The sequence below is a fragment of the Calonectris borealis genome, chromosome 4 (assembly GCF_964195595.1).
Source record: "Calonectris borealis chromosome 4, bCalBor7.hap1.2, whole genome shotgun sequence".
Classification (NCBI taxonomy): Eukaryota; Metazoa; Chordata; class Aves; order Procellariiformes; family Procellariidae; genus Calonectris; species Calonectris borealis.
Window position 1 is genome coordinate 68,508,143 of NC_134315.1, and position 24,792 is coordinate 68,532,934.

Consider the following 24,792-nt stretch of genomic DNA (forward strand, 5'->3'; position numbering starts at 1 on the left):
AGCTTACATGTGTCTTTTGGTCCTTTTTCCAGTGTAATGGTGCAGCAGGCGGTGAGGTATTTCTTAAGGTCGTGCACGTGTTTCACTTGAGAACTTTGAGATGATACTTCTGCTTCCATTTTCTATAAAGCCAAGGTTACGCCGGCTTTCTGTACTGACTTGGTTCTTGTGCTGCTCATCTTCACAGCCCGCAAGTCCAAAAAGTTGGGGAAATTGAAAGGGATGCACGAGGAGCAGCCGCAGCAGCGGCAGCAGCCACCACCCCAGAGCCCCGAGGAAGGGACGACGTACATCGCGCCCGTGACCGAGCCCTCTGTAAACACAGCACTTGTCCCCCACATGTCTGCTATCTCACCAGCACTTACTCCCTCTCCTGTTAAGATCCTTGAAAGCATTGAACCGGAGATCGTGTATGCAGGATATGACAGTTCGAAGCCAGACACAGCGGAGTACCTGCTTTCCACTTTAAACCGCCTGGCCGGCAAGCAGATGATTCAGGTGGTGAAGTGGGCAAAGATACTTCCAGGTAGGACCACGAGGCATTTGGTGAATGGTGTTTCTTTTAGCTTAATGAACTCTTTGCTTGACAAATTGCATCGTTAATCTGTGGGCTGTGTTGAAAACCCTTGCAGGGGGGTGTGAGATGAACATCTGAGAGAAGATTGTTGGGTTTTTTGATTTATGTAATGTTTGTTTCATATGTCTGTGATGGATATTTAAAAAGCTTTCATTTTGAATAATAGCCTCTTAAGAAGAAAACGTGTTTTATCACTGGAATGAAAAATTAAGGTGTTTTTTTTTTTTTTCAGAAGTATACTTTGTGGGAGTGTTGATCTTGTTTGTTAATACTAGAAAAATAATGAGCAATGTATTCAGGGCTGGTTTGGCCAACCCTTGTAGAGCGCAGTGTAGTTCATGGGTATTTTCTGGTTTGATCTCTAGGATTTAGAAACTTGCCTCTCGAGGACCAAATTACTTTAATTCAGTATTCATGGATGTGTCTGTCATCGTTTGCCTTGAGTTGGAGATCGTACAAACATACAAACAGCCAGTTCCTCTATTTTGCACCAGACCTGATCTTCGATGAGTAAGTATTCCTTAACGGTCCTTTTCAGTGCAGGCTGGAAGGATTACTCTGTCTTTCTTTGGTTTTCAGGCATACCTGCAGTCTAAGAAAATTTCAACTAACTCTGGCTTAAAAAGTAGCTTACTTTGGTTTTTTTTTTTCAGTGACTCAGTTTTCAATTGGCGAAGCTTTGATACTGCCATCCGCTTCTCCTTATGTATGTGGATGTGTTCACAAACTAGAACCATCCTGCTGGCTTGAAATATGACTGATACACGACCAAGATTTACAGAAAAAAACATTTTTTGGTATCTACTGGAGCTTGGAAAAATATCTAACTTCTAGGAAATGTGAATGTTTAAATTGCCAGTTTTTTTCAGAGCAGTCATATAATGGTGCTTTTGTTAACAATATACAGCTGTTCGATGTGTTTTCTTGACAGTCTTAATTACCGTTCTTTGCAACCATGAAAGAAGCCAAAATGTTTTTTCAGTAATGAAACATAACTTCTTTTATGATGCATTCAGACAAAAAAAAGGATCAACCAAGGAACCATTCCTTCTGAGTATGTGTGTTCCTTCATATTTTAAGTTTGTGTTTTAGTGCTTTGCTTTTGATGAGTATAATTTAATTTCTGTTCCATTCGCTTAGTATTTATTCCAAGACAGTAAAGTCAAAATTTAAGCGAATACACAGGCAGTCAAACAGGGGTCACATCATATGCTTATCCCAGAAGGTTGTTTTTTTTTCTAAAGGTAAAAATGAGACAAAATCAATAGGATATGGCTGCTGTTGAAGAAAGAAAAAAAAAAAAAAAAAACAGGAAAAGAATGAACAAAAAAATAACTTACTGCTCAATCTCCTGAAGAGTTCTGAAATGTTTTTCTTGGAGAAGATGCTTTGTCGCTGTCCATCTTAATAGTCTTTCTTTGATTTAGGAGTTCCTAAATAATTAATGTGTATGAGATTGGTCCCAAAGCCGTAAGCAATATCAAAGGAGGATTGTTTGGTTTGTTGGGTTTTTTTGTTGCTTTTTTGTTTTTTAAGAGGAGGAACTGGTGATTCACTGCATGTGGTTGAAAATGTAGCATCAGCCATTTTCCTTGTTGAAAGCACCTCCGCTGTGATGGACATTAGAGAATCATCACAGAAAAAGTATCCGTAGCTAAAGCTAAGTGAAAATGTGAACTTCGAAGAGTTTAGTTCTCCTGGGAAATGTAGACTAAAAGTTCAAACACAGAAGCAGTTTTCCCTCATCTGAAGAAAGTCAGTGGGGGGGGGCCAAGATTTATTGGACAGGGAAATCAATCCCACTTGCAAATAAAGTGCATGTGCACTGCTAGCATTCTTGATACTGCATCTAGAAGCAGCTTCCAGAAGTCGAGACCGGTTGTGAGTTTTGTGCTGCAAGCCTTGAAGGTAGGTGCCTGCAGAATTATACTGAGGTTGAGGTTGGGATCCAGTCAGGAAAGGGAATGCAATGTCATGGAGTGCAAAATAAAAACATCCAAAACCAGATATGTATGTAAGATAGCGGTCAGGTCTTCTACATATTTAACAATGTACTCATTGCAGAGCTACCAAAGGTAGCAGAAGGCAGGTGTTTCTAAAGAGAAGAAAAGTATATTACCAGGAGCTGTGTTGAGCTGTGAGATGTGGGACAGGGCTTTTGAAGTAGCTAATCAGGGCAAGAAATTTCCTTGGAGGTAAAAGGGTAGGAGTTCAGTGCTTACTCCAGAATGGTAATGGACACATATCTGGAACGAGAGGGTTTTTCTCACTTCGCTCATGTTTCATACTTGATGGGAATCGTGGGAGACATTTGTTCCAAGTTTCTCACGTTGCCGCTCAGGGTGGCAGTTGTGAGACTGCATTTGGAGTCTGAGTTTTGAGCTCCCCGGCACAGGAAAGTCGTTGAGAAACTGCAGAGAGCCCCGTAGAGGTTGGCCAAGGTGGTCAGGGGCTGGCAGGGACAGCAAGGGAGCTGGGCTCATGCAGCCAGGAGAAGACTGTGCTGGGTGCAGCGGGGATTTAATTGCAGCCTTCAGCATCCTGATGAGTGGTTGTAGAAAAGATGGAGTCAGACTCTTCATGGAAGTGCCCAGTGGAAGGATGAGAGCCTGCGATCACAAGTCTAGGACAACAGACTGCCTCCTGGGCAGCAGGAGAAGAAATTTCATAAGGAGATGGTGAAATAGCAGAGCAGGTGCCCAGAGAGACCCTGGAGTCTCTGTCTTTGAAGATGTCCAAGCCCTGACTGGGCAAAGCCGTGAGCAGCATGCTCCAGCTTTGACATTAGCCCCGCAGCAAGCAGGGGGGTTGGACCTGAGACCTCCAGAGGTCCCTCCCAGTGAAATTATTTTGTGATTCCAAGTTCAAGAGATGCAGTGTTTTTCCCAATTTTGACATAAGGTCAGAGGTGAATTACTGGAATTGTACAAGTCAGCCGATAGAGTTCAGTGCAGAAAGCATTCAGATAAGCACAAAACGTAATATATATTCCTGTTTGTGAAAATAGACTGCTTTGAAGCTTTGCTCTGGAATTGCTGAAGGCTGGTCTTACCTTTACTTTTTGAGTACGATGAACTTGGAAATGTGGTGTGTAGTTATAAATACAGGCCTTCATTTCTGTGCCACGAGGTTTATCAGACCTCCCTAAGGTTCACTTGGTGCAACTTTTTGAGTGTTCGACTGCCTTTGGCATTTTAGGACGTGTATTAGTTGATGCAGAATGAAAGGTAAATGCTTTAAAATGAATTTTCCTTCTGCTGGCTTGAGAGAGTTATGTTCCTGTTATCACCTGGCCAAGATTTTCTTGGTATTTCTTCATATTGTGTCTGGAGAGGTCATTTCCTCTCTCTATGCAAGAAGTAATTCAGAAGGTCCCTGGCCAGTAGCATGCACTCGGTGCCCCAGAAGGTTCAGCATTTTCTTCAATGAACGGTTAAAAGAGAGTGAAAGTAGAGGTTGGCATTAGCAGAATTATGTTGCTTTGTTTTACATTAAATGAATTTTCCGTTTACTCTTAACTACTGTGAATAAAAGGAAGTCGTAATGTTTCTGGAAGGCCATGATATATGATCTTGTTTTCTTTCTTATTCTGAAGGCCTGTAAACAAGGCGAAAAACAAATGAGGATCTCTGTTGTTAATAGCTGTTAAATGTACCTTTGATTATATAAATACAGTGCAAAATGCCTCCCTACTAATACGTGGTTTGATTTCCTGTTAGGCTTATGGAAGGCTGGAAGTAATTGTCTACCTTCATTTAGTCATGTTATATATCTAATTAAGAATACTGTTTGTCTTTATGGATCATGCGTATATTCTGTTGCTTTAATTAGGCTTAAGTAAACGCAAAGATATGAACTGAGGGATAAGAAAATGGCCACTCAGCCTGTTACAGAAATGCCTAAAAACAGCCTGAAAAGAGCCATAAAATAGACCAGTGTATTTTATGTTGTGTGTGTAAGCTACCGTATGTGGGGTTTTTTAATCCATTTCTTTTGTAGCATAGTAGTTGTAATGAAAACTAATATTCTATACATATAGCTTTAGTTTTAATCCACAGTAAATCTTTAAAAGACCGTCATGTATGTGACACCGTATAATTCCTATTGCAGGTAAACACTCTTAAAGGATGGCTGTTGCATATGTAATAACACTCAAAAGATGTTGCAATAATGTTCTTAACGCTGCGAGCTCAAATCCGAGAAGTTGCAAAGTTCCAAAATTAAGGTGGTCTGTCAAATCGTAGTTTGAGCCCTTTGGGTACGTGCTTTGAAGACAGTATCCATAACCAAACCTTTAGGTTATGTTATCCAGTAATATTTTTCCCGTGTGACTCCTTCCTTTTTGTATTGATCAGGTTGGGTGAGTTGTAGGGATGATACAGGTTTACGTCGTGAGAGACTATTGGATTTTTGCTTCATTTGTTGCCGGCGAGGAAGCCTTACCTTGAATGGATCTAGGGATTTGGGAGAACAGAGAGAGATTAATGGGGAAGACTTTCTTAAGACATGGCAAAAGACTATCCCTGATTCAAGACCTAAGCTCTGAGACATTTCAGGTTCTACTGCAAAGTAACAGAAATCCCACAGAAAAAAATGGCTGGTGTTTATTTAACTCGAAGGAGGGAGAAAATTTCTCTTAAGACTTAACCAAAGACTTTAGCTGAAATTTTCTAATCTAATTCAACCTGAGGCAAGCATATGCATGGACAATTTAAGTCCAGAGCATTAAATTGGTAAAATTATACACAATTGAAAGCAGGAAACTGAGTGGTGCTGCTTGGAATGGGTACAAGAACAAAGCAAGGGATGTAGCAAAATACAATGTTTTTTAATGCTAGCTTATTTTCAGGGATTCTGTCTGAAGCTATGCAAAATGAATTGTTTGCTGCACGGAACAGCCTAAAACATGATTTTTAAGACGTGGTCCTGGAAGGTAGTGAAGTTGGTTTCAAATTCCCTTGGTGTCTCCCTTACTGGATGAATTAATCATTGAACTAAGAGCTAAAACGACTCTTTCTCTGGCTGTGTCCTTTCGAAGGAAAAATCCCCAACGTTTTTGGAAAGAGACGGCGTGACAGTTTAGGTCCTAGAAGAAATCTGATGATCTGAATCTTTCAATGGTAGGCGTTTATGTGTTTGCAGTGCAGAAGTCAGATGCCTAAATCCCAGAGGAAGGCAAGGGATGCTCCTTCTTGGTCACGTTTCTGTGACGCGCTCAGGCAGTTGCTGTCCCACCGGTTAGTGGTGGCAACTTCCCAGGTATCTGCTTCCACCCATACATTAAGTCAGAGCATCAGCTGGCAACCTTTCAGAGACTCAGGAAGGGATAAAAAGCATTGACGAGTGCAGCACTGCCAACAGAAACCCGGCAGGAGCCAAGACGTGGTGTGGCGGGAATCCTTGCTTCCCCGACTGGGAAGCCAGTGGGAGCGGTGGGACATGGGCTGCCTTCGGGGCCATGGCTTGTGCTCCCAGCACATATCCCCGCCCAGCGGGAGGTCAGAAACTGCACCCCTCATGGCAAGCTGCCCTGCTTATCCATCCCTTCCCCTAAGGAAGAGGGATGGTGGCTTTTCATCTCTTCATAGGGCAAAAACCCAGCTGATGTCATCGCTAACGGATATTAAAAATCAAGCCGTGAATTCTCTTTGGCATGCTTTGGTTTCAGCTGGCATAAAGAAACCAGAGGGCCAGCCCGACGCTGGAGTTCCTCCACAGATCTCGGTTTTTCTTTTGATTTCAAGTTTTACACAATCTCTTTGTAGACTTCTAAATCCTTTGGGACTTTTGAAGAAGAGACTCAAATTCCAAAATCGTTTACTATTTTTAGGAAATTTACCCGAATTGTCTTATTTACCATTCCAGCCTTATCTAGCTGTAAAATAGCAATGATGTGGGATACTGAAAGAGTTCAGTAATGCTGAGACACCGTGTTGAGACACTTCAGTACATTAAAGTACAGCATCAATATTTCAACAGTATTTTGCAAATGCACCGAATGACTAATGTGCTGTGTGTTTTCTTGCTCCTTTGATTTTTCTTGTTTTGTCATCTGCAGCGTAAAGAATAAATCACAGGTGCATCAGTGTACAGGTTCTGAATTTCCTGGCCGTTGTACTTTCTTCTAACTGTCATCGAATTTTTACAGAGATTTGTACCCTAGTGAAAGACTTGAGGGTTTGCCTGATAAAAACAGCACTAGGCATTGCACGAGGTACCCAAAATTATTAAAGTGAACTTGAAAACCGAGTCTAAAAACCTGGGGCCAGTTTTCACCAGCATTTGGATCAGCGATGTCTTTTTTCCATCTCTGAAACATCATATGCAGCTCAATCCTTACAGTAAAAAGGTTTCAGTAGAGGCTGCAGTTTATTGAATATTACGTACAAAACATAAAGAGCAGAATATACCGATTGACTTGTTGGTTGGTGCTTCTGACTGATAAGGCAAAGCTTCAGGCAATGGGTTTTGAACTAAGAAGTGACTGTCCTTTCATTATTGCCATTTCGCGCAATTGTGACCCTACTGGCCACTTTTCTACTTTGTAGTGCAGCATGGATGGCTTTGTCATTATAAAATTCAATCATCTACTCCAGGTATTTTTAAATAACCCAATAATACTATGTAGTAATACTATGTATGTGATGTAGTTTAACAAACTAACAAAGGTTACTACAAATTAATATAAATCCTTCCTTTAAAGTGCAAGATTTAGCTTTCAGTAAAATAAAAATGTAGTGTTGCAAGGATCTTTCGTGCTATGCTTTTGGTAATTGCCCCAAGTGTGAAGTTTTAAAATTTAAAAGCAGACAGAGGTTGATATTGGCAATAGAGGAAAAATAGAGACTACATTTTTCAAATGAGAAGGTTGATGCAGAGCAAATGAGGTAGAGAGGGGCAGAAAAACAGCGTCAGTACATGGGGATTTCTGTGAAGTTTCTGTGCTAATGTTGTCATGGGATGTGAATGGGCAGAGGATTTTTGTAACATTGAGGAAAGTCGTAAAATTAAATTAAGAATTAAGATGTAGCTCGGCTGAACAGCTAAGATTTTATTTAAAATCTGCATTTATTAATTTTGTGTATTTTATTAGTAAATAGCATGTTCATTGTCTTTTCATTTTCTTCCTAATATCCTCTCATAATATACTTGTGGAAGCTGGGACCGTTAGGGTTTGGTGTTGCGTAAGGCAGTGCAAGGGTGCAGCTGCCTCTCTGTGCCCTTTCGGTGCTGAAGCCTGTAAGTCTTTCTGGTATTCTGATTTCTATAGTAACAGCAGGAAGATAAATGTAATAAAGTAAGCTGAATATTTAAGAACAGCAGATTTTTTTTAACCTTCTATACCTCGGCCGGGGAGGGGGGATGATTACTTAGATCATCTATGAGTGGTGATAAATCCAATAAGTAACTTCTTTTATTGTTTAAAAGATTACTTTTTTCCTGTTTACATTTTGCAGGATGATGGCTGTTAACCCTTTTGGTTTCTTTTGCTATCTGTTAATCCTCTAGTGTCTAAATTTAGGTACATTTTTGTAATGTCTTTCATGTGGCAGTCTCCAAATCCCTCATTTTTAATTAGTATTGCTGCAATGATCATTGGTAAGAGTTGTCAATGTTCATTCTTTGCTAATAAATTGCGTGTGTGATCGCTGATCTTATTAAAAGGTCAGCAAGCACTCCTTGATATTCCTCCCTGCATGATTTTTGCTTGCATATATTATTTTGAAGAGGGGTACTGCATTCATACAATCTAAACTGTCAGTGCAGTGAGAAGTGGATCTCTTTATCAGTAAATTTTTTATACACGTTGTTGCTATTATTTACTTTTTCATAAAGTGCAGCTCAGTTCCCATCCAGAGAAGTATATAAAGGCTTTTGTTACATACCCACCCCAAAATAGTGCAGACACAGAAGGAAATTTTTAAGAACTACTGTCATACCTATACATAATAGATGTAATATGCTTCAGCTAGACTTTCCAAGTCTTATTTTGCTTTTTCTTTGTAAACAGGTCAATGGTTGGGCAAAGCAATAGATTCAACCTCTTTGCATAAATTTCTGAAGGCTCTGCCTTTTAATGCCTTTATCTCTAAACTTTTTAAATTTCTAAGGTGTTTTAGTTGAAACTGTGAAACTGTAAAGGAAAACAGGAGATTAAGTAGTTTCAAGGAGATCCGTAAGAATGTGAAAAACTGTCAGAAGAAAGGTCCATCTAGCACAGTTTCTCATCCTGTAAACTGGCCAGTTGCAAAGAACACGTAAGATCAGGACAAGGGTAAAATGATACTTCTTCATTTGCCCATTCCAGCAGTCAGTGATTTAGGTACTTTCTGAACGGGAGATTGCAGGCGGGCAGTTGTGCTTAATAACCCTTCTATATCTTTCTTCTGTGAATTTGCCTAATACCTTTTTGAATACGTTTATAATCTTGACATCTAAAATGTTCTGTGGCAGTTGCTTCTGCAATTTAATTATATATATTTGTTTGTTGGAGATGTTTCTAAAGCAGGTAGCTGATAATTTAATGGAGTGCCACTTCATTCTTGTGTTTGTAGTAACAGAAGATACATTCCTTTTCATCCTGTGTATGCCATTTACCACGTACAGATCTCCAACAAGTCCCATCGTTTCTTCTGTGAGCTGAAGAATCAGCTAGTCAATTTAATCTCCCCTTGTATGTTCGTTGTTTGCTACCCCTGGCCATCCTCATCTCCTCCCTCAGTGCTTTTGCGAGCCTGTTGTGTTCGTTTTGGGAGGAGACCAGACTGACACGCTGCGTTCAGAGCGCAGTGGATTTATGCAGTAGCAAAATCATGATTTCTGCCTTGCTCTCAACTCTTCTTCTCTCACCCTTTGCTTTTTGACCATTAGTAAACACTGAGCAAGCATTTTCAAAAGACAGAAGCCCCAAAAACCTATTCCAAGTTACGCTTAGGTCTCTTTATTGTGCGATGTTTATTTTTTTAGAGCCAGTTATTTTGTATGTACGGTGGAAGATGATTATACTGTCTGCATTGTTGTGCAATTAGTGATTTTCACCTTCCGTTTTGTCAGCCAGCCACGCAGTTTTGCAAGATTTTTCAGCAGTTTTTCACAGGCAGCTCTTGATTTCATCGTCTGGAGTCATCAGCAAGCTCTGTTACTTCCGTAGGTCTGATTTTTTTCAGATGATGTATGAGTGCAGTTTTCAGCTCAGGCCCTGGTGCAGAGCTCTGTGAGGCTTCCCTGGTAACCTCCATTACTTGTGAGAGATGTCCATTTATTATTACCCTTGGTCTCCTATTTTTAAGCTGCTAATAATCCATGAAGAGCCTTCCTCCTTATCCCTAAGCTCTCTTTAAGAGCTTTCAGGAGATCTTTTTAACAGCTTTAAAATCCAACTTTGCCGTGATTGCATCCCCGCATACCTCCTGATGCAAAGCGCAGTGTGCAGGAGGTCCTAGACCAGTAATTACCCATGCTGGCACGCCGACAGACGGTATTGCAGCCCATACCCAAGCTGCATGCCCCAGTTTCCTTTGTGTGGAAACCAGGGCAGAGGAGAGGAGGAGGAGAGGGTTGGTGTTCGCTTAGGTTTCACCCCATATGGCCGTGGGATGCAGCTAGACCTGGCATGTGCAAAGCATTTCCCTCGTACAGACATTGCCTCTATCGGCCAGAACATCCTCGTGCTATCGTCGGAGCGCTCTTACAGATTCACGAGACGTGACCTCTCTTTGCCAAAACTGCGCTGACTTTCTTCCCTTATAGCGTATTTATTTATCTGTTAATGCTCCTCTTTCAATCGTTTTGCTAGATACAGAAACGAGACTTACTAGTCTCTGCTCTCTTGAGTGCTCCCTCCCCGCTCCCAGACCCATTTTAAGAAATCAGTCACGTTTGTCACCTTCCACGCTTTTTATAAGGGCAATTTAAGCAATAAGCTGCACAGCACAGTTAGTAGTTCAGCAATTCCGTATTTAAGTTACTTTACAGCTCATGGATGGATGCCATCTGGTCTTGGTGATTTATTACTATTCATTTTACTGTATTTTTTTTTTTTCTTTCTAAACCCTCTTCCACTCACACTTTAATCTGAAACTAGTTCTCACACTCGCTTACTGAAAAGGGAGACTCTGGTGCAGAGCCTTCCTGGACTCCTTTACGGAGAGCACTGATGCAAAGATTTTATTTAACTTTTCTGCTATGGCCTGATCTTTCTCAAACGCTTCTTTTTCATCTTGATCATCCGTTGGCCCAGCGGATGTTCTGGCAGCTTTCCAGCTTGTGATGTGTTTGAAAGGGTTTGACTGTTAGGTTTTATGACTTTAGCGTGAAGACTTGCCCAATGACTTTACATTTAACTTGGCGTAATTATGCTCTCTTAGTATTGGCTCAGCATGACTTTGGGACGTCCGCAAGCCTTTTGGGAGGGTGTCTTTTCACTTCTCTCGAGGTCCTTGGCAGGAGGGGCTGGGATAGAGGAGAGGTTTGTTCCTTTCAATTGTCTGTCTGAACGTGGCGCTGCTTTAATCTTTCTGCACATCAGTGAGCTGTTTGGTGGTATCTCCAAATGCCTTTCACATGCATAGTGCTTCTTTTCACTACTTCCCCTATAGAGTTAAATATTAATCTTCCAGATTAAAAGAAAAATTAGGAAGTAGTTTCTCTAAACTGGTATGAGAGGAAGGCATGCCTCGGTTGACTTCCAGAAAATGCCAGGCTTTGCATGACGGCGTGAGCAAAGTCTTGATTTCTGAGGTGTTGTTGGCACAAGAGGAGAATTGCTGCTGCATGTGGAATACAGCAGTAATTTTGCTGATGAACCACTGCAAGTGACAATGAGCCCTGGCATAATGGATGTATAGAACAATACCTAATGGGCACCTTTTCTGGCCGGTGATATCTTTCTCTGATGAACTTTAAAAGAGTATTTATTGTCATGTGTACATTATCATCACTTATTATTGAATGTGGTATTGAAAAAGGATTTCGGTAAAGGCATAATTAATGTATTTTTTCATTTAAACTGTGATTTGTGTCTTTTGGAATGCAAATGCAAACCAAAAGAGAGTATTTGGTATCAGCATCTGCTAACTGCATAATTAACTATTAATTCCAGCAGATACTTGGGGTTTTTTGCTATTGATGTGCTTGGGATTTTAGGGTTACATAACTGGGTGATTATTAAGTTGGATTTTAGCACAAGTTCTCTGTTACTGATTGGGAGCTGAAACTCTCCTTTGGCAATCATTATCCATGAGCTGTTGCCAGTTGCTTTGTTGATAGGCATATAACAGGAGGACACTTAGCTGAAACTTTAAAGCAGCTCTAAATTTCTTAGTATCAGTTACCTGGGATTGTATTCTCTAGGATCACCAGGAGGACTTTTTTGGGAGAAAACTAATTTTCAGAATTGAGTCCTTTAAGTTCAGTGTAAAAATTACCAAGTTTGTATGTCTGGGTGGCTAAAGCCCACAAAATACAGCTATGTCTGTAGATCTGTTTTAATGTGAAATGACCTTCCTTGGCTGATTATGATTGTTCAGCGTTGGTGGTCCTCAGTCTAATCCCTGCTTTTGTCCTGGGTTCGGCACCTTCTTCTGCCGAGGTCGTGGCTGTAGTGCCAGTGCTCCCAGCTACGCACCCCTCGGTCTGCAGCATCCCAGTCACCTGGAGAGAAGCTGGTGGGGTTAAATGTTATACTTTGGTAATGGTGGGTTTACACGTTCTTGTGGCAGGGTTGGTGGCAGGAGATCAGTACTGAAGTACTTCTCTCAGCAACTTTTAGAAGCAGGAAATCCCTCTTTTTTGCGTACTGTGCTTCCTTGCAGGGAGCAGCGTTCTCCTGTTGCATGTCAGATTCCTGCAGGAGCAGGAGGCATCTCCAGGACCCTCGAGCCATTTCCCTGCATGAGGATCTAACCATAAACCCCCCTTATTTTCAAAGTAGAAGGTAGTGCCAAGGCCTTGCTGCTGTGTGAGATTAATAGGGCACAGGGTTTTTTTCTCCCCACCGACTAGGTAGAGAGAAGAAACACTGACTGTCAGTAGTGGCTAAAGTCAGGTAGGACAGGGCAGAGGGATTTGGGGGCAGCAGGAGGAGCTGAGTTGACATTTGGTGGCAGGTCTGGCAGCTTTGCTTTAAGACATGACTGCTGGCACCTGCCCGCCTCTGCATGAAGGAGCGTGTACATGGGCAGTAGCTGCATCAGGCAGTTCAGCAGCATCAGCCAAAATGGCCTGGGAATGTAGGAGAATGCTGAAAACCCAGCCTGTCACTGGGGGCTGAGGCAATGGCACTTTGTGTTTGGTTTGGTTTGGTTTTTTTCCTGGGCCTGGTACGAGGACGGTGTTCTCCAGCAGCACGATAGAGCAGGCAGCCAGGGGCTGTGATGTTGTAACCTGGCTGGGATCCACCATCGCTTGTGTAGGGAGCAGGGTGGTCGTCTGAGGCTGTCACCTTTATGCTACCTCTAGGCTAACACTTTCCTGGATAAACCACCTAATTTCCAGCCTATGTTTATCCATGGCAGTTTAACCAGCTGCAGGGTAATAGTTGAATTCTCTATCCCTTGCTGCTTAGGGAGAGCATCTGCTGCCTTATCAGGAGAAGGAGGTCGCTGGTGGTGCCAAAGATGGGGTATTTATTTCTGCTGGCTTACTGACAAGTTAAAGGAAAAATGGGTATGACCCAAATTTCTCTCCAGTAGAAACTGATGATAAAACCGCCATTAATTTCAACAGGATTGTGTGCCCACATTTGCCATTGATGCAAGGTAACAGGTATTTTTTCCTTCCTAGAAGGAGGTGGCTCTAAAGCTGTAAGAGTTGAAGGCAGTGTGTTGAAGGGAGTATGTTTTTGTCTCTTTCTGCTGTGGCCTGCAGAGTGAGCAGAGATTAGAAAGTGCTGAATAAGTGTTGAATGAAAAGTCATAATTGAATTTTGCCTGAATTCTGCATGTATTTTGGCTTGGATTTTGATCAGTGCGATAACTTAATGATGCTGCTCCAGTACTGCTGACTTTGGTTGCATTTATAATGGCTTCAAGATGGGAAACAGGTGTCTGGGCACAGTCCATCAAGCAGAATGATACGCAGTGTTTCCCAATGCCGCCGCACACGAAGCAGTGCAGGGATTGCCCCTTTGCACGGAAGAATAGGTTCAGTTCTGTGCTAGGTGGTGTCGTTCTGTTCCCACAGTTCTTCATGATGGAGCTGTGGAAGTAGAACACTCCCTCAAGAAAGAGTAAATTGTTGTTACAAAAATATGTTTAGTTTTTTCCTTTCCTCAAGAACCTCAAAACTTTTTCCAGACAAGTGAATTCCTCCTAAGGCAGGTAAGATAATTCAGGCCAAGGGCTTTTCTGATTAGATGGTTTGAGCAGCTGAACAAGGGACTCTGTGATCCCATGTCCCTGGTCTTATTCCCCCCTGTATCCACAGCTTGCCTGCCTTGCCCTGAAGATGTCTGGTGATGTTTCGCTCCCCTCTCTGCCAAGTTCAAACTGATTCCTTCTGGCATGGTGGAAAGCGTACCTTGCTTTCTAAGGTTTCCACGGGTTTTGATCTTCAGTCCTTTGGCAGGTTTTCTTGTTGGGGGGGGGGTTGCATTTGTTTGTTTGTTTATTTGTTTTGGTTTTGTTACAGTGTAATGTGCTTTCTGAATTTCCCTGAAATAATTTTAAATGATAGACAGTCTTCAAATGGATACAGGTTTTAGTCTAGCAAAGGAAAGGCCCTTGATTATAAAATTGGAAACAGTTCATATAGGGGAAAAAAATGTAAAATCAGGAAACACAAAGAATATCTTTGACATCAGACTTTTGCTACAAGTGTTGCTTGGTCTTTTCCTAAGTCTTTTCTGAGCTGCAGAAGCCAAGGGACTAAGTCAGCTGCACGTTTGTTCCTCTGAGGTGCTGTGAAAAGGGATGCCTTTGCCCGGTTTTTCTTGGGATTATCAGCAAGCCACTTGAGTACTGAGGAAACTTCAAAACACCCACCACAGCTCTCCCTTTCTTCGCTTCCCTGTCTAATTTAGGAAGATGCCTCGTGCTGTGGCTTTGAATAGTATCCATGAGAAAGCAAACAAGGCATGGTATCAGGTTTGGTTAGGGGCTGAGTTTCGCCTGTGAGTGAATATTCCTTGATGCGTGGGTTCCTCTTTTTGGTTACCGTCAGTTGAGTTGCAGTTTCCATCCTCGGCAAGGAGATTTACAAAACTAGGCTTTACGATGACTTCATAAATTGTAAGTTACTTATTCATAACAAGTTGTTTCTGTACAGCGTGCCTGTAGTTTCACAATTTTTGATGTGGCTGTTTGGTTTCTGTGGAGGTCACATAAGGGTATTGATGAGATATATGACTGGTTTGGTATTTAGGATGCCTTGTCTTAAGCAGTTTCCTTAAACCTCCTCCCCCGGTGTGACTGCTCAAATCCTACAACTCTGTTGTAGTTGGGTGGCTCATCCCTTGGTGATTCGGGGCATCAGTCCCGACTGGCCGGGTGCTCAAGCCGTTTGCCTTGTCGCTTGCCCCTGTGTAAAGGGACGGCTGCTTCCACAGAGCAGGGGAACAGGACGAGCTGGGTTGGTCTGACACTTTCTCATCCGCTTATTCAGCTCTCCGTGGGTAGATGTTGAGGGTGAAACAGGCTGTGGTGTTGGGCCAGAACCACAGAGCTGGTCTCCATGCAGCCTGCCCATGGAAGAAAGATAGGAGATTTAGAGTCAATTTGGAAATAAGGGTGGCAGAGATGAGAGAGGCGAGGACATTAGAGATTGCATGGAGTTAGGGGGCGACCCCAGGTCAAGTGGGGAGAAAGAGAAGACGAACTCAGGGAAGGTACCAGGGAGTCTCTCAACTAGGAACACGTTTGCTGCGGTTCATTGAGAGAAACCCAAGAGCAGGAACAAAACACCTCTTCCCACCGAGGCGGCTGAGGTGCCTTGGAGGGCTTCGCCAGCAGAGGTACCCACCTCGTCTTCCTCCCGGGGGAAAGGAGGGAGAAGCAGCGGCAGTTCAGTTCCAGTGGGGATGTAGTGAGCAACTCGGTGACCAGTTAACGCAAGGTACCTGTGGCCGAAGAGGCTCTGCAGGAGAAGATAGAAATTGGGCAGAGCAGTAGCTGGGGGGAATGGTCTGGTTGCGGCCGCTCTGCCTGCCCGTAGTCCTGCGGCTGCGGGAAAGGTCAGGCAGAATGTGAGCCGGGCATTAAATTAAGCCTGTAAGGAGACAGTCGGGGAACTTAAGATGGATTAACTTAAGGTGTAAAGTTTAAAGCGTATTATTATGAAGGAGGATTAAACTAAACTGAGTTAATGACACCACTTTTGAATGCGTATCCACACAGCGGATTCAGAGCTTTGGCTCCACGCCTTTTAGTACTTAAATGTACTTACCTTCTTAAATGTCCCCATAAAGATACATGCCCTTATATTCCAGATCTTCACATTCCCCATTTTCCATGTCGAGAAGTTTATATGCTGTGTCAGAGGTAGAACTGGTTTTGGTTGGTTGGTTTTGCTCCCCTCCTTCCCCTGCCCCCCTCCTCTCCCCTCCCCCCCCCCCCCCAAAAAAAAAAGGCGGAGGGTGAAGGCAACTTAGAACTTTGTTTTAATTTCTCCCCATGGTGGTAATGGCTATTGTGATGACTTGATGGTATTTATTCTCAGATGAGGCATTTGGTAAGGAAGAAATAACTTTGTTCATGTTATGTTGACATGCCCTAATTTCTCTGTGCCCCATCTCTTTTAATATACGAGCCATTTCTATTGCTTTATTTGTTGTTACTCTCATGGTATTGGGATATCTGCGATGTCAGCATCTGAATTTTCCAAAAGCTCTGTACCCTCTTATTTTGCACAGTCTGGGTTAAAAATCAAATGCAGAGTTGAATACTGTAAACTCCTGCAAAATGCTTATCTTACATTAAACAGAGTCTTGACTTAACTAACATAATTTATAGTTAGTAATAATTTGTAAATAAGTAATAAATCAACTGAATTGATTTTTCAGGAGGGAAACTGATTTGAAATTACAGGTTTGCTGTATGTTAAATAAACTACTTAGTAACTAGTTCTGTATATAATTTTATCTCACTACAAACAATGCCATCGGGTTTTCCTTGAGGGTAAACTAGAGATCAATATTTCTAAGTAGATAAAAGACTAAATATTTAAAAGACAGACAAAAAAAACCCGAACCAAAAAACCCCTGACTTTTACTAAAATTATTCTATTTAGGCAATCATATAAAAGCAAAACAAATACAAGAAAAAAGTAAGAGAGAGAAAGTAAAATGTCACAAAAAGTGCAATGCAATGTAAAAAAGTAAAGGTTTTGAGTCAGGATACTTTTAGGTTAGCTGTCACAGAGTGTGTTTCGCCAGGCTGTTTAGTGAAAGCATAAGAAACCTGAGACAAAACCTCAAAATGTTTCGTTTTATTTGCTGTGTGGTTTGTGGTATCAGATGAAAGGTCTGGCGCTTCTTGTGTCTGTGGAGGTCAAACACAGGCAGGGATGGTGGCAGCTGCTTTATGTTCTGAGGCTGGAGAAACTAACTTTGGTGTCCTGCTAAAGTAATAATGGCTATAAGAGACTGTTCTTGTTTTGAATCCTGCTATTCTTTAGCAGTCTGAGGTATACCTTAAAATGTATTTTTTAAAATACAAATGCCCCTCATTAATCATCTGCCTTTCAACTTCAGTACGTACCCTTCTGAGCCTCCAGGGAGAGGTCAGTTAGGAGCCACCATTATCTGTGTGATTTGGTAATTTGGGGAAGAGGGAGGGGAACAGGAGCAGCGGGAGGGAGACCACTCTCTGGGGTCTTTCGGGGTCTTCTTCTCCAGCGGTCTCTGGGTCAGCTCAGAGGTGCCTGTAGCCGTTTGGTCCAGGGCAATAACAACCCGTCAGGCAGGAGGACCTCAGGCTGGTTTAGGGTGGTGTCCCCGAAGGGGGGTGGGCTGGGTCATGCAGTGGCCAAATGTGAAGGAGCCCCCATCCCTGGCACACTCGGTCATCCATGCTAAGGTCATGTCCAAACACCAGGAGAGATCCAGGTGCTGCTGTGCTGAGCTGGCCACAAGCCTTGGACAGTGGCCACCAGCCTCGGGCAGACTGGGGACTGGAGCGGGACCCCAGGCACAGCAGCTTCAGAGATGCCCATTTGTGTGCATCTGACGTCTTTTAATTTTGGAAATCCTTTTCTGTTTCACCCGGTCCCAGTTACTCAGGATCACTCTGTGTGCGTTCATAGCGCGCGACCGGTGTTGAGCGCGCAAGCGGCGTCTGTAAGTCCTCTGCAGCGCGCAGCCGGGCTGCGTCCTCGTGCCCCTGTGCATCCAGCAGCAGCGGCAGCTCTTCTCAAACAGAGGCCAAGTGGTATTTCGGTCACCGTCCAAAGCGTTCAAAGACTATTTTCTACTATTAGTTTTCTTCCCTGCAGTCCATGATGCATAATAAAAATAAACATGGCATTACTACTACTATTAAATTAAAAAAAAAAAAAAAAAAAAAAAAAGAAGCTGGAAGTTCTTAGTCTCAAGAAGAGGGTGGAGCGGGGGAAAAGTGCAGAGCCCATATAACAATGGGGAGTCCGCTTTATTAGTATTAAGGAGGAAAATAAAATCTGCTCTGGCAGTAGTGAAATAAAACGCCAGGAAGATTACATCAGTCTTTGTTTGCACACAGTATGATTCTTCTCTTTCACCACCCAATTTGTATATTTGAAAAGGCAGTTGCTTGGTTAAAATAATTAGCTGAACTTCATCCAGTTATGTGAAAATTCCTCAGTTATGTGAAAAAATGTTTGAAGAAATATAGACAATTGTTGTTGAGCAATTAAAAAAAAAAGAGTAGTGGTCACTGAACAATTATAGCGCCTTGCCTAAATACCCGCATATATATTGTAGTTTCAAAATGAGACAGGCAATTCTCAGTGACTCTTTGCTGTAGCTGTTGTGGTTTGGGATAGCAGCTTTAGAGGTATAGCAAAATCTTAACTTATTTTGCCTGAAACCTGTGCAGGACGGGTTAGCCTGGGGTTGCCTCGGAGAGATAGGGTCTGAAGCTAAATGTATCAAAGTATATTTAAAGAAAAAAAAGAGTAAACTGGATACAAGTCATGTGTCCTTGTTATTTTACAATTTAACAGGCAAAAATCTGTATTAATGAACGAGATCGTCTTATTATATACTCCTTTATGCCAGACTATCTTAGATTATTATTTTGGGAAAAAACATACAGAATTTTTTAATATTTCGGTGTTTGAATAAGAGACCATTGCAACAATTTGACTAAGAATTCCCCATAGGAGGTCCGGTGTAATATATTAATAAGAACTTCAGTGACTGGGAAATCATTTCTCCTTGTTTTTCCTACACTTTCATCCTTGGAGCTAGACCTGTTGCATTTTCAGAAAAAGTAGTAATCAGAGATTTTGAAATGGAGGTTACTTGGGAAGGATGTGTAAGTGCTGCTGGCTGAGGCAGTCGTCATCCCAATCATTTCTTAACTTCAGACTCCTCGGTAGACATAAAGGCAGTAACACAAAGTCACGCATTTTATTTTATTTTTGTTAAACCACTTCCCCATTTTCCCCACCTGCCAGCCGTATATTTATGGGATTGTGTTATTCAGGATGAGAAGAGTCGAGGTGTCTGCTGGCACAGTGGCAATCCCTGATCCCAGGGCCCTGCTGGCTTGCGGACCCGGCCGTGTGCGGTGGGCAGCGGAGCTCTTTGCCGTGGGTTTTCCCGTTGCCGGTGGCTGCAGGGCACCCTTGGAGGCTGCTGGGCTGGGGCCAGGGCTGACGGCCCCGAGTGGTGCGGGCTGCAGGTGTGAGGCTGTCCGTCCTCCTTGGCCATCCTTTTCCCCAGCTCATCTCTGCACCAGACACTTCTGAAACCCGTTTCCACCTGTACATCAATTGACGGGGGATTTAAAATGTGCATGTAATGGGTATAGGTTCCCCTGTTCCACCAGTTCTGACCCCTTCAGCAGGCTCATTTACATCAGCCAGGGCAGAGCTGAACAAACGCTGACAATTCAAACATATTTGAAAACATTTTTGCCAGTTCGTTAACATCGTCAGTGTATAAAACTCAAATTACATTTGATTCTGTTCCTTTTAGGGGGGTGGATGTTAATGCCGCCGTGGTCTGCCGGGTAGCGAAGTGAACTCGGCCATCCATTGTGGATGGCGTCGGAGTTGAGCGAGGCGATGCCCAGGTCCCCCAAAGCTCACAGGCAGTGGGTTTTTCTGCCAGCCCGGGTGCAGGGGGACCAGGCAGCCCTCCGGGGCTGGCAGGGCTCCAGCTTCGTCTCCGTAGTCCCCAGCTCCCTTACCTAACCTGAACTTTGCAGCTGCGGTTTGCCTTGCTGACCTCTGCGCGATCAGCGCTTGGTTTCCAGGTCGCAACTCGCTTTCCTCATGTGTGGGCTGCCCCGTGCCCGCTGCGCTCTCCTGTATTTATCCTCTGGATTTTGTTTCTTTCTCTTTGCAGGGAACGGATGCGCCAGTCTGCTATGTTTGAACTGTGCCAGGGGATGCACCAGATCAGTCTGCAGTTTGTTTGCTTGCAGCTTAGCTTTGAGGAGTACACTATAATGAAAGTTTTGCTGCTGTTAAGCACAGGTAAGTTAGATTTGTGGTTACATGGGAATACTTGAAAATATTCCAATTCGCAAAGAGGTGCAGTGATTTTAACTAATGTGACAAAAGAGCCAAACTGTTTCCAGCAGGGCCGCAGGAATAAGCCTGGGTTTATGTCTTGGGGTTTACCTGCAGATCTCACTCTCCGTTAGCACGGGAAGTGTCTTTGCAGTTTGAATGTGCCCTGTGCGTTGGAAGGACAGGAGTGGCCGGGCAAGGAGCTTCGGCCCCCCTTTCTGTACGGGAACCGCTCGAGTCGGCCAGGCGTGCCAAGGAAGTGCAACGGCTGTGGGGACTGGAGAGAAATCCCCACTCAAAACTTGAAGCCACTGGTTTGGGTGACTTAACGTCACCTTCAACATCAAAAGATTTACGTTGCCTGTACTGCAAAATGGGTAATTTTCCAATGCCAAGTGAATTGAGAACGGTAAGCCCTTTTCCAGGGCTCTGAAAGTTTAATAAATGACAGTGCACACTTTATTTTTCTCTCGAGTGAAATGCTTTGAGTTTTCTTAAGATACAAAATTACATCTTGGTGTTTGTTACAGCACAGTGTAGTAATTAGCAGATCTCTTGATCTTATCTTACTGAAAACATTGAAAACCTCCCGTCCCAGTACGATTGTATAAATACACAGGCAGTTTGTACGTTACTTTTCCATCAGTCTTGATGAAAAAGCCAAACAAACTTTCTTCTATATAATCATGCTCCTTTTTGTGGGATCCACTCAGTGACATCACGATGAGATAACACGCCATCTCGATTGGTGGGCGTTCGTGATGTCACTTCAGTGAACTCACCGGGCAAGAATTCCCCCGGCAGAAGGAGGCTGGATGTTGGGGGCATTGCACGGGGGGAGGAGGAACGGGAGATCGAAGGGGCCGCTGCGCTTATTCTGGCTTTCCCTTGCAAGCCGTCGGCAGCAGGGTGCACGCCCAAGGCTGCCGGGGCCGGGGGCTGCCCGGGCTCGTGCTGCGGAGAGCGTCTCCCCATTTGGTGGCGAGCGGAGCCCAGCGTGCCCTTTGAGGTCTTGCTGTCTTCTCCCATCACCCCATCTTCTGCCCCAGCAAGCTGAGAGAAGAAACGAATGGCAAGCGGCAGGCGTTAGTTGTGCAGCACTGGAAGGCGCTTATCGCCGAAACCGCTGAAGGACGCCAGAGCGGGCTGATGCAGCAGCAGATTGAGACACCCGGGAGCCTCCTGAGCCCCCAGCCGTGGCGCGGGCACGTCGGCTGCAGGCAGAGTTAGGTGCCTACGACAGGATTTGCAGCATCCAGCAAAGCCGAGCGGCAGTCCCTTCAGGCGAGGTGGTGGGACGGGCGCTTTCTCCCTGTCTGCGGTGCCTTCCGTTCAGACCTCTCCCGTCCCACCCAGCCGGTAGCTCTGTGGTTAAAGTGCTCGCCTTTGAAGGAGGATGTGAAGCTGCAGTTCCCGTCCCGGCTGGAGGGGATTTGGATCCGCTAACAGAAACCTCCTGGGGCTGTAAGTTTTTTTTTTGGGCTCGCCCTCCCTCCCTCCCGTTGAAGCCGTTCCAGCTCCCCGGGACGGGGAGAGACGACGCCGGATGGGGAGCGCTTTGTGTCCCAGCCCGCGGGGTCTGACCCCCGGGTCCCGCTCCTCTGACGGTTCAAGGAGATGGTCTGCTGGTGAAACTGGGACTGTGGGGAGCTGATGTGCTCCGGGGTAGCCCTGGGGGGTAAATGGGCTTTTTGGAAGGTTGTCACTCGTGGTCTTTCCAGAAGCAACTAGCAGTGCTTAACGTGGATGTGCTCGGGCGGGGGCTAGCTCCCAAAATGTTCTTGAGCGAGTGCCTGGATTGGAGATCTGGCTCTACTACTTTTTCATTGGCCGTAAAGCAGGAGAATCTTTAGAAGAAGAGCCTAAAGGCGTTCTAAAAACGTAGCAAAATTTTTTTTAAGCTAGGTGTTTATTATTCTACCCTCTTGAGAGTGTTAACTAATGACTTGAGTTATTGCGAGAATCTGTTAGGCGAGATCAGCCTGGCCAATTAACTTCAGCTAGCTGGGTCCCTTTGAAACGCACACCACGGTCACTAGAAAACCTACTAAAAATAGTTTGTTTTGGGAGAGTTGGGATATTTACGTTAGAGAGAGAGATGGAATGGAAATGAAGATAGCGATAAAACCCAGAAAGTGTCATGTGAAGGGCAGCAAACCTGGTTTTGAATGATTGCACCTCGATACAACCTTACGACAGAAAACACCAGGTTTGTTTTCATTTAAAATTTTTTATTGAAACGTGTGATGAGCAGAGTACAAGTTATTCTGAAACTTTCATGATGACCACATCAAGGAAGTTTCACTCCATTTACATGTGGAAGAAACCACACATTACAACTCAATTGTTTTCTTGCTTTCCACAGACCATAGATTTTGGGAGCTTGCCAAAAGCATTGCTGCATTTAATAAGTAAAATCAGAAACACTGGGCAAACCTCCAGAATTTCATGTTTTGCTTGAGTTCTCTTTATTTGTGGTCTTTCTTTCTTTCTTAATAATCTGGCTGGGTGATGGTATAATAATTTTCAGACAGAACAGTAAAACACATAGTAGTAGACAAAGAAAGAGTGGCTCTAACAGTCTTTAAACAGCACGTAGGAATACAGGCCTGTAAATATTAAAGGAACTGTAAAGCCTGTGCATTTTGTGTAAGGGCCACAGTATGCTCTGATGGCTTTACTCGTCTTGATTGGTGTCTCTATATTCATTCAGCTTGAACTGAATTTGTACATCTGTTCCAGACAGTTTCTTCTATCTGTCAGCTGACTGGCTGAGAGATTTGGCATCTAGAATATAAAAATTAAATATTATGTTTATGTAATATAAATATATAATACTTACCGAGTGGTAGGCAGGTTGGTGCATTACCTCCTAGGCTTTTTCTAAAGATTCCTCCTTGTGCCCCCTTCCAGCACTTGATGATCTCAAGTCCTTGCTGCTCATGTGGTGGTAGAGCTCCTCCTTGTTTTCCATTGCTAAATTGCTCTGGTAGATACTGGTGATAGAAGATACTGGTGCTTTTTCTTAAAGCTTCTATCTGGAGCCATTTGGGCAGTTGTTACATGCTTATGATGTGATTGCAGTGGGATAGAAAGCAGTTCACAGGATTTCAAAGAGAAGGGAACGGAGGAACAAGACAATTTCTGTCAAGATGTTAAGTCAGGGTAAGCTAAATTGGAAGATCACCTTTTTTTTTCCTTTCCTTTTTTAATAAGTAACTTCCCATTTAGCTTACTCTGACATAGCTTTCTGGCTTGCTTAGAAAATAAACTTAACTCCTGTACAGTGTAGTATTTGATTTTCCTTCTGCGGACTAACATTAAGAGATGCAGAGTAGAAAAATATTTGATGGTTAAGCAGTATTCAACCAATCCAGGTATTAAAACACCAGAACATTTTGTGTAATGTTGTTAATAACCTCTTTGGGGTTTTCCTAGAGATCTCTATAAGCCATTCCTGTCCGGGGCAGAACCTGCTGGAGTGCAAGGGTATTTGCAGTCTGTAAAGAAACAGTGTATTTGCTTTTGTAATTAGCCTTGCTGGTAGCAGTCACAGTAAAAAGTATCAGAAAACTCTACTTTTAGCCCATTTGTGAGATGATCCCTCTGGCAGACGGGAACTTCGATAGGACACTAGAAATGCTTGCAACTGTATGTCGTGGTCAAACACTGGGTTGGGATGCCTGTTTGGAAAATAGTCTTCTGTTTCATGCACAATAATGGCTCTGTTTGTTCTAGGTGTTATGCAGATGCTTACTAACATTCAAAGAAATTTTAGATATTACTTGATGGCATAAAAACGTGTCACTTTGTCTAGCATTTCTGCACGTAACAGCTGTAATTCTGTACCTTCCTCTCCTCTGCCAACTGTGGGGAATCATTCAAGAATGATAAATCACGTCTTCAACTTCTAAAAAAATGTCCTTGATCCATCTGCCTTTTTGTTTTTTTGTTTTTTTTTTTTTTTTTGTGGTTGGGTTGTATTAAAAACATCTTCAGCATGAGGTTAGCATGTGTCGTATTTCTGAGATGTTATCTTGTCCTCTGCCACAGTTTCTGCAATCACAGATCTGGAGAGGACGCTCGAATCACTTGAAAATCTGTATGATGTTGTTGCTTCCTTACCAATGTCTGTAAAATTATGGACTTTGCTTAAAGGTTTAATTCTTTCATCCATTAACTAGTGTAACTTTTTAAGTGTGCACATCAAAAGAATAAGCAATACAGTTAATATTAATATAAGACTGTCTTTTCAATGACAGTTCCCAAGGATGGTCTCAAAAGCCAAGCTGCATTTGAAGAAATGAGGGCAAATTACATTAAAGAACTAAAGAAGATGGTAACTAAATGTCCAAGTAACTCTGGGCAAAGCTGGCAGAGATTCTACCAACTGACTAAACTTCTTGACTCCATGCATGATGTAAGTATAACTCCTCAGGGAGTGCAGACAAGTTAAGCAAAAATCTCTCCATTAAGGTAAACCAGTAGTCTTTAATTGTGTTAACTAAGAGGGAGAAAAAAAAAAAGAAATTCTTTTTAAAGGAACATCTGAGAGAAATTGT

The 24,792-nt window shown here is 43.1% G+C and overlaps 1 protein-coding gene across 1 annotated transcript in view; it reads left to right on the top strand.

Annotated features, from left to right (window-relative positions):
- The window catches only part of NR3C2 (nuclear receptor subfamily 3 group C member 2), a 209,363-nt gene that overhangs the window by 170,541 nt on the left and 14,030 nt on the right, over positions 1 to 24,792 (top strand). The window contains exons 5-8 of the mRNA XM_075149997.1: positions 188 to 526; positions 943 to 1,087; positions 20,064 to 20,194; positions 24,493 to 24,650. Coding sequence (XP_075006098.1) covers positions 188 to 526; positions 943 to 1,087; positions 20,064 to 20,194; positions 24,493 to 24,650 — 773 coding nt within the window. The remainder of the gene's footprint in view (positions 1 to 187; positions 527 to 942; positions 1,088 to 20,063; positions 20,195 to 24,492; positions 24,651 to 24,792) is intronic.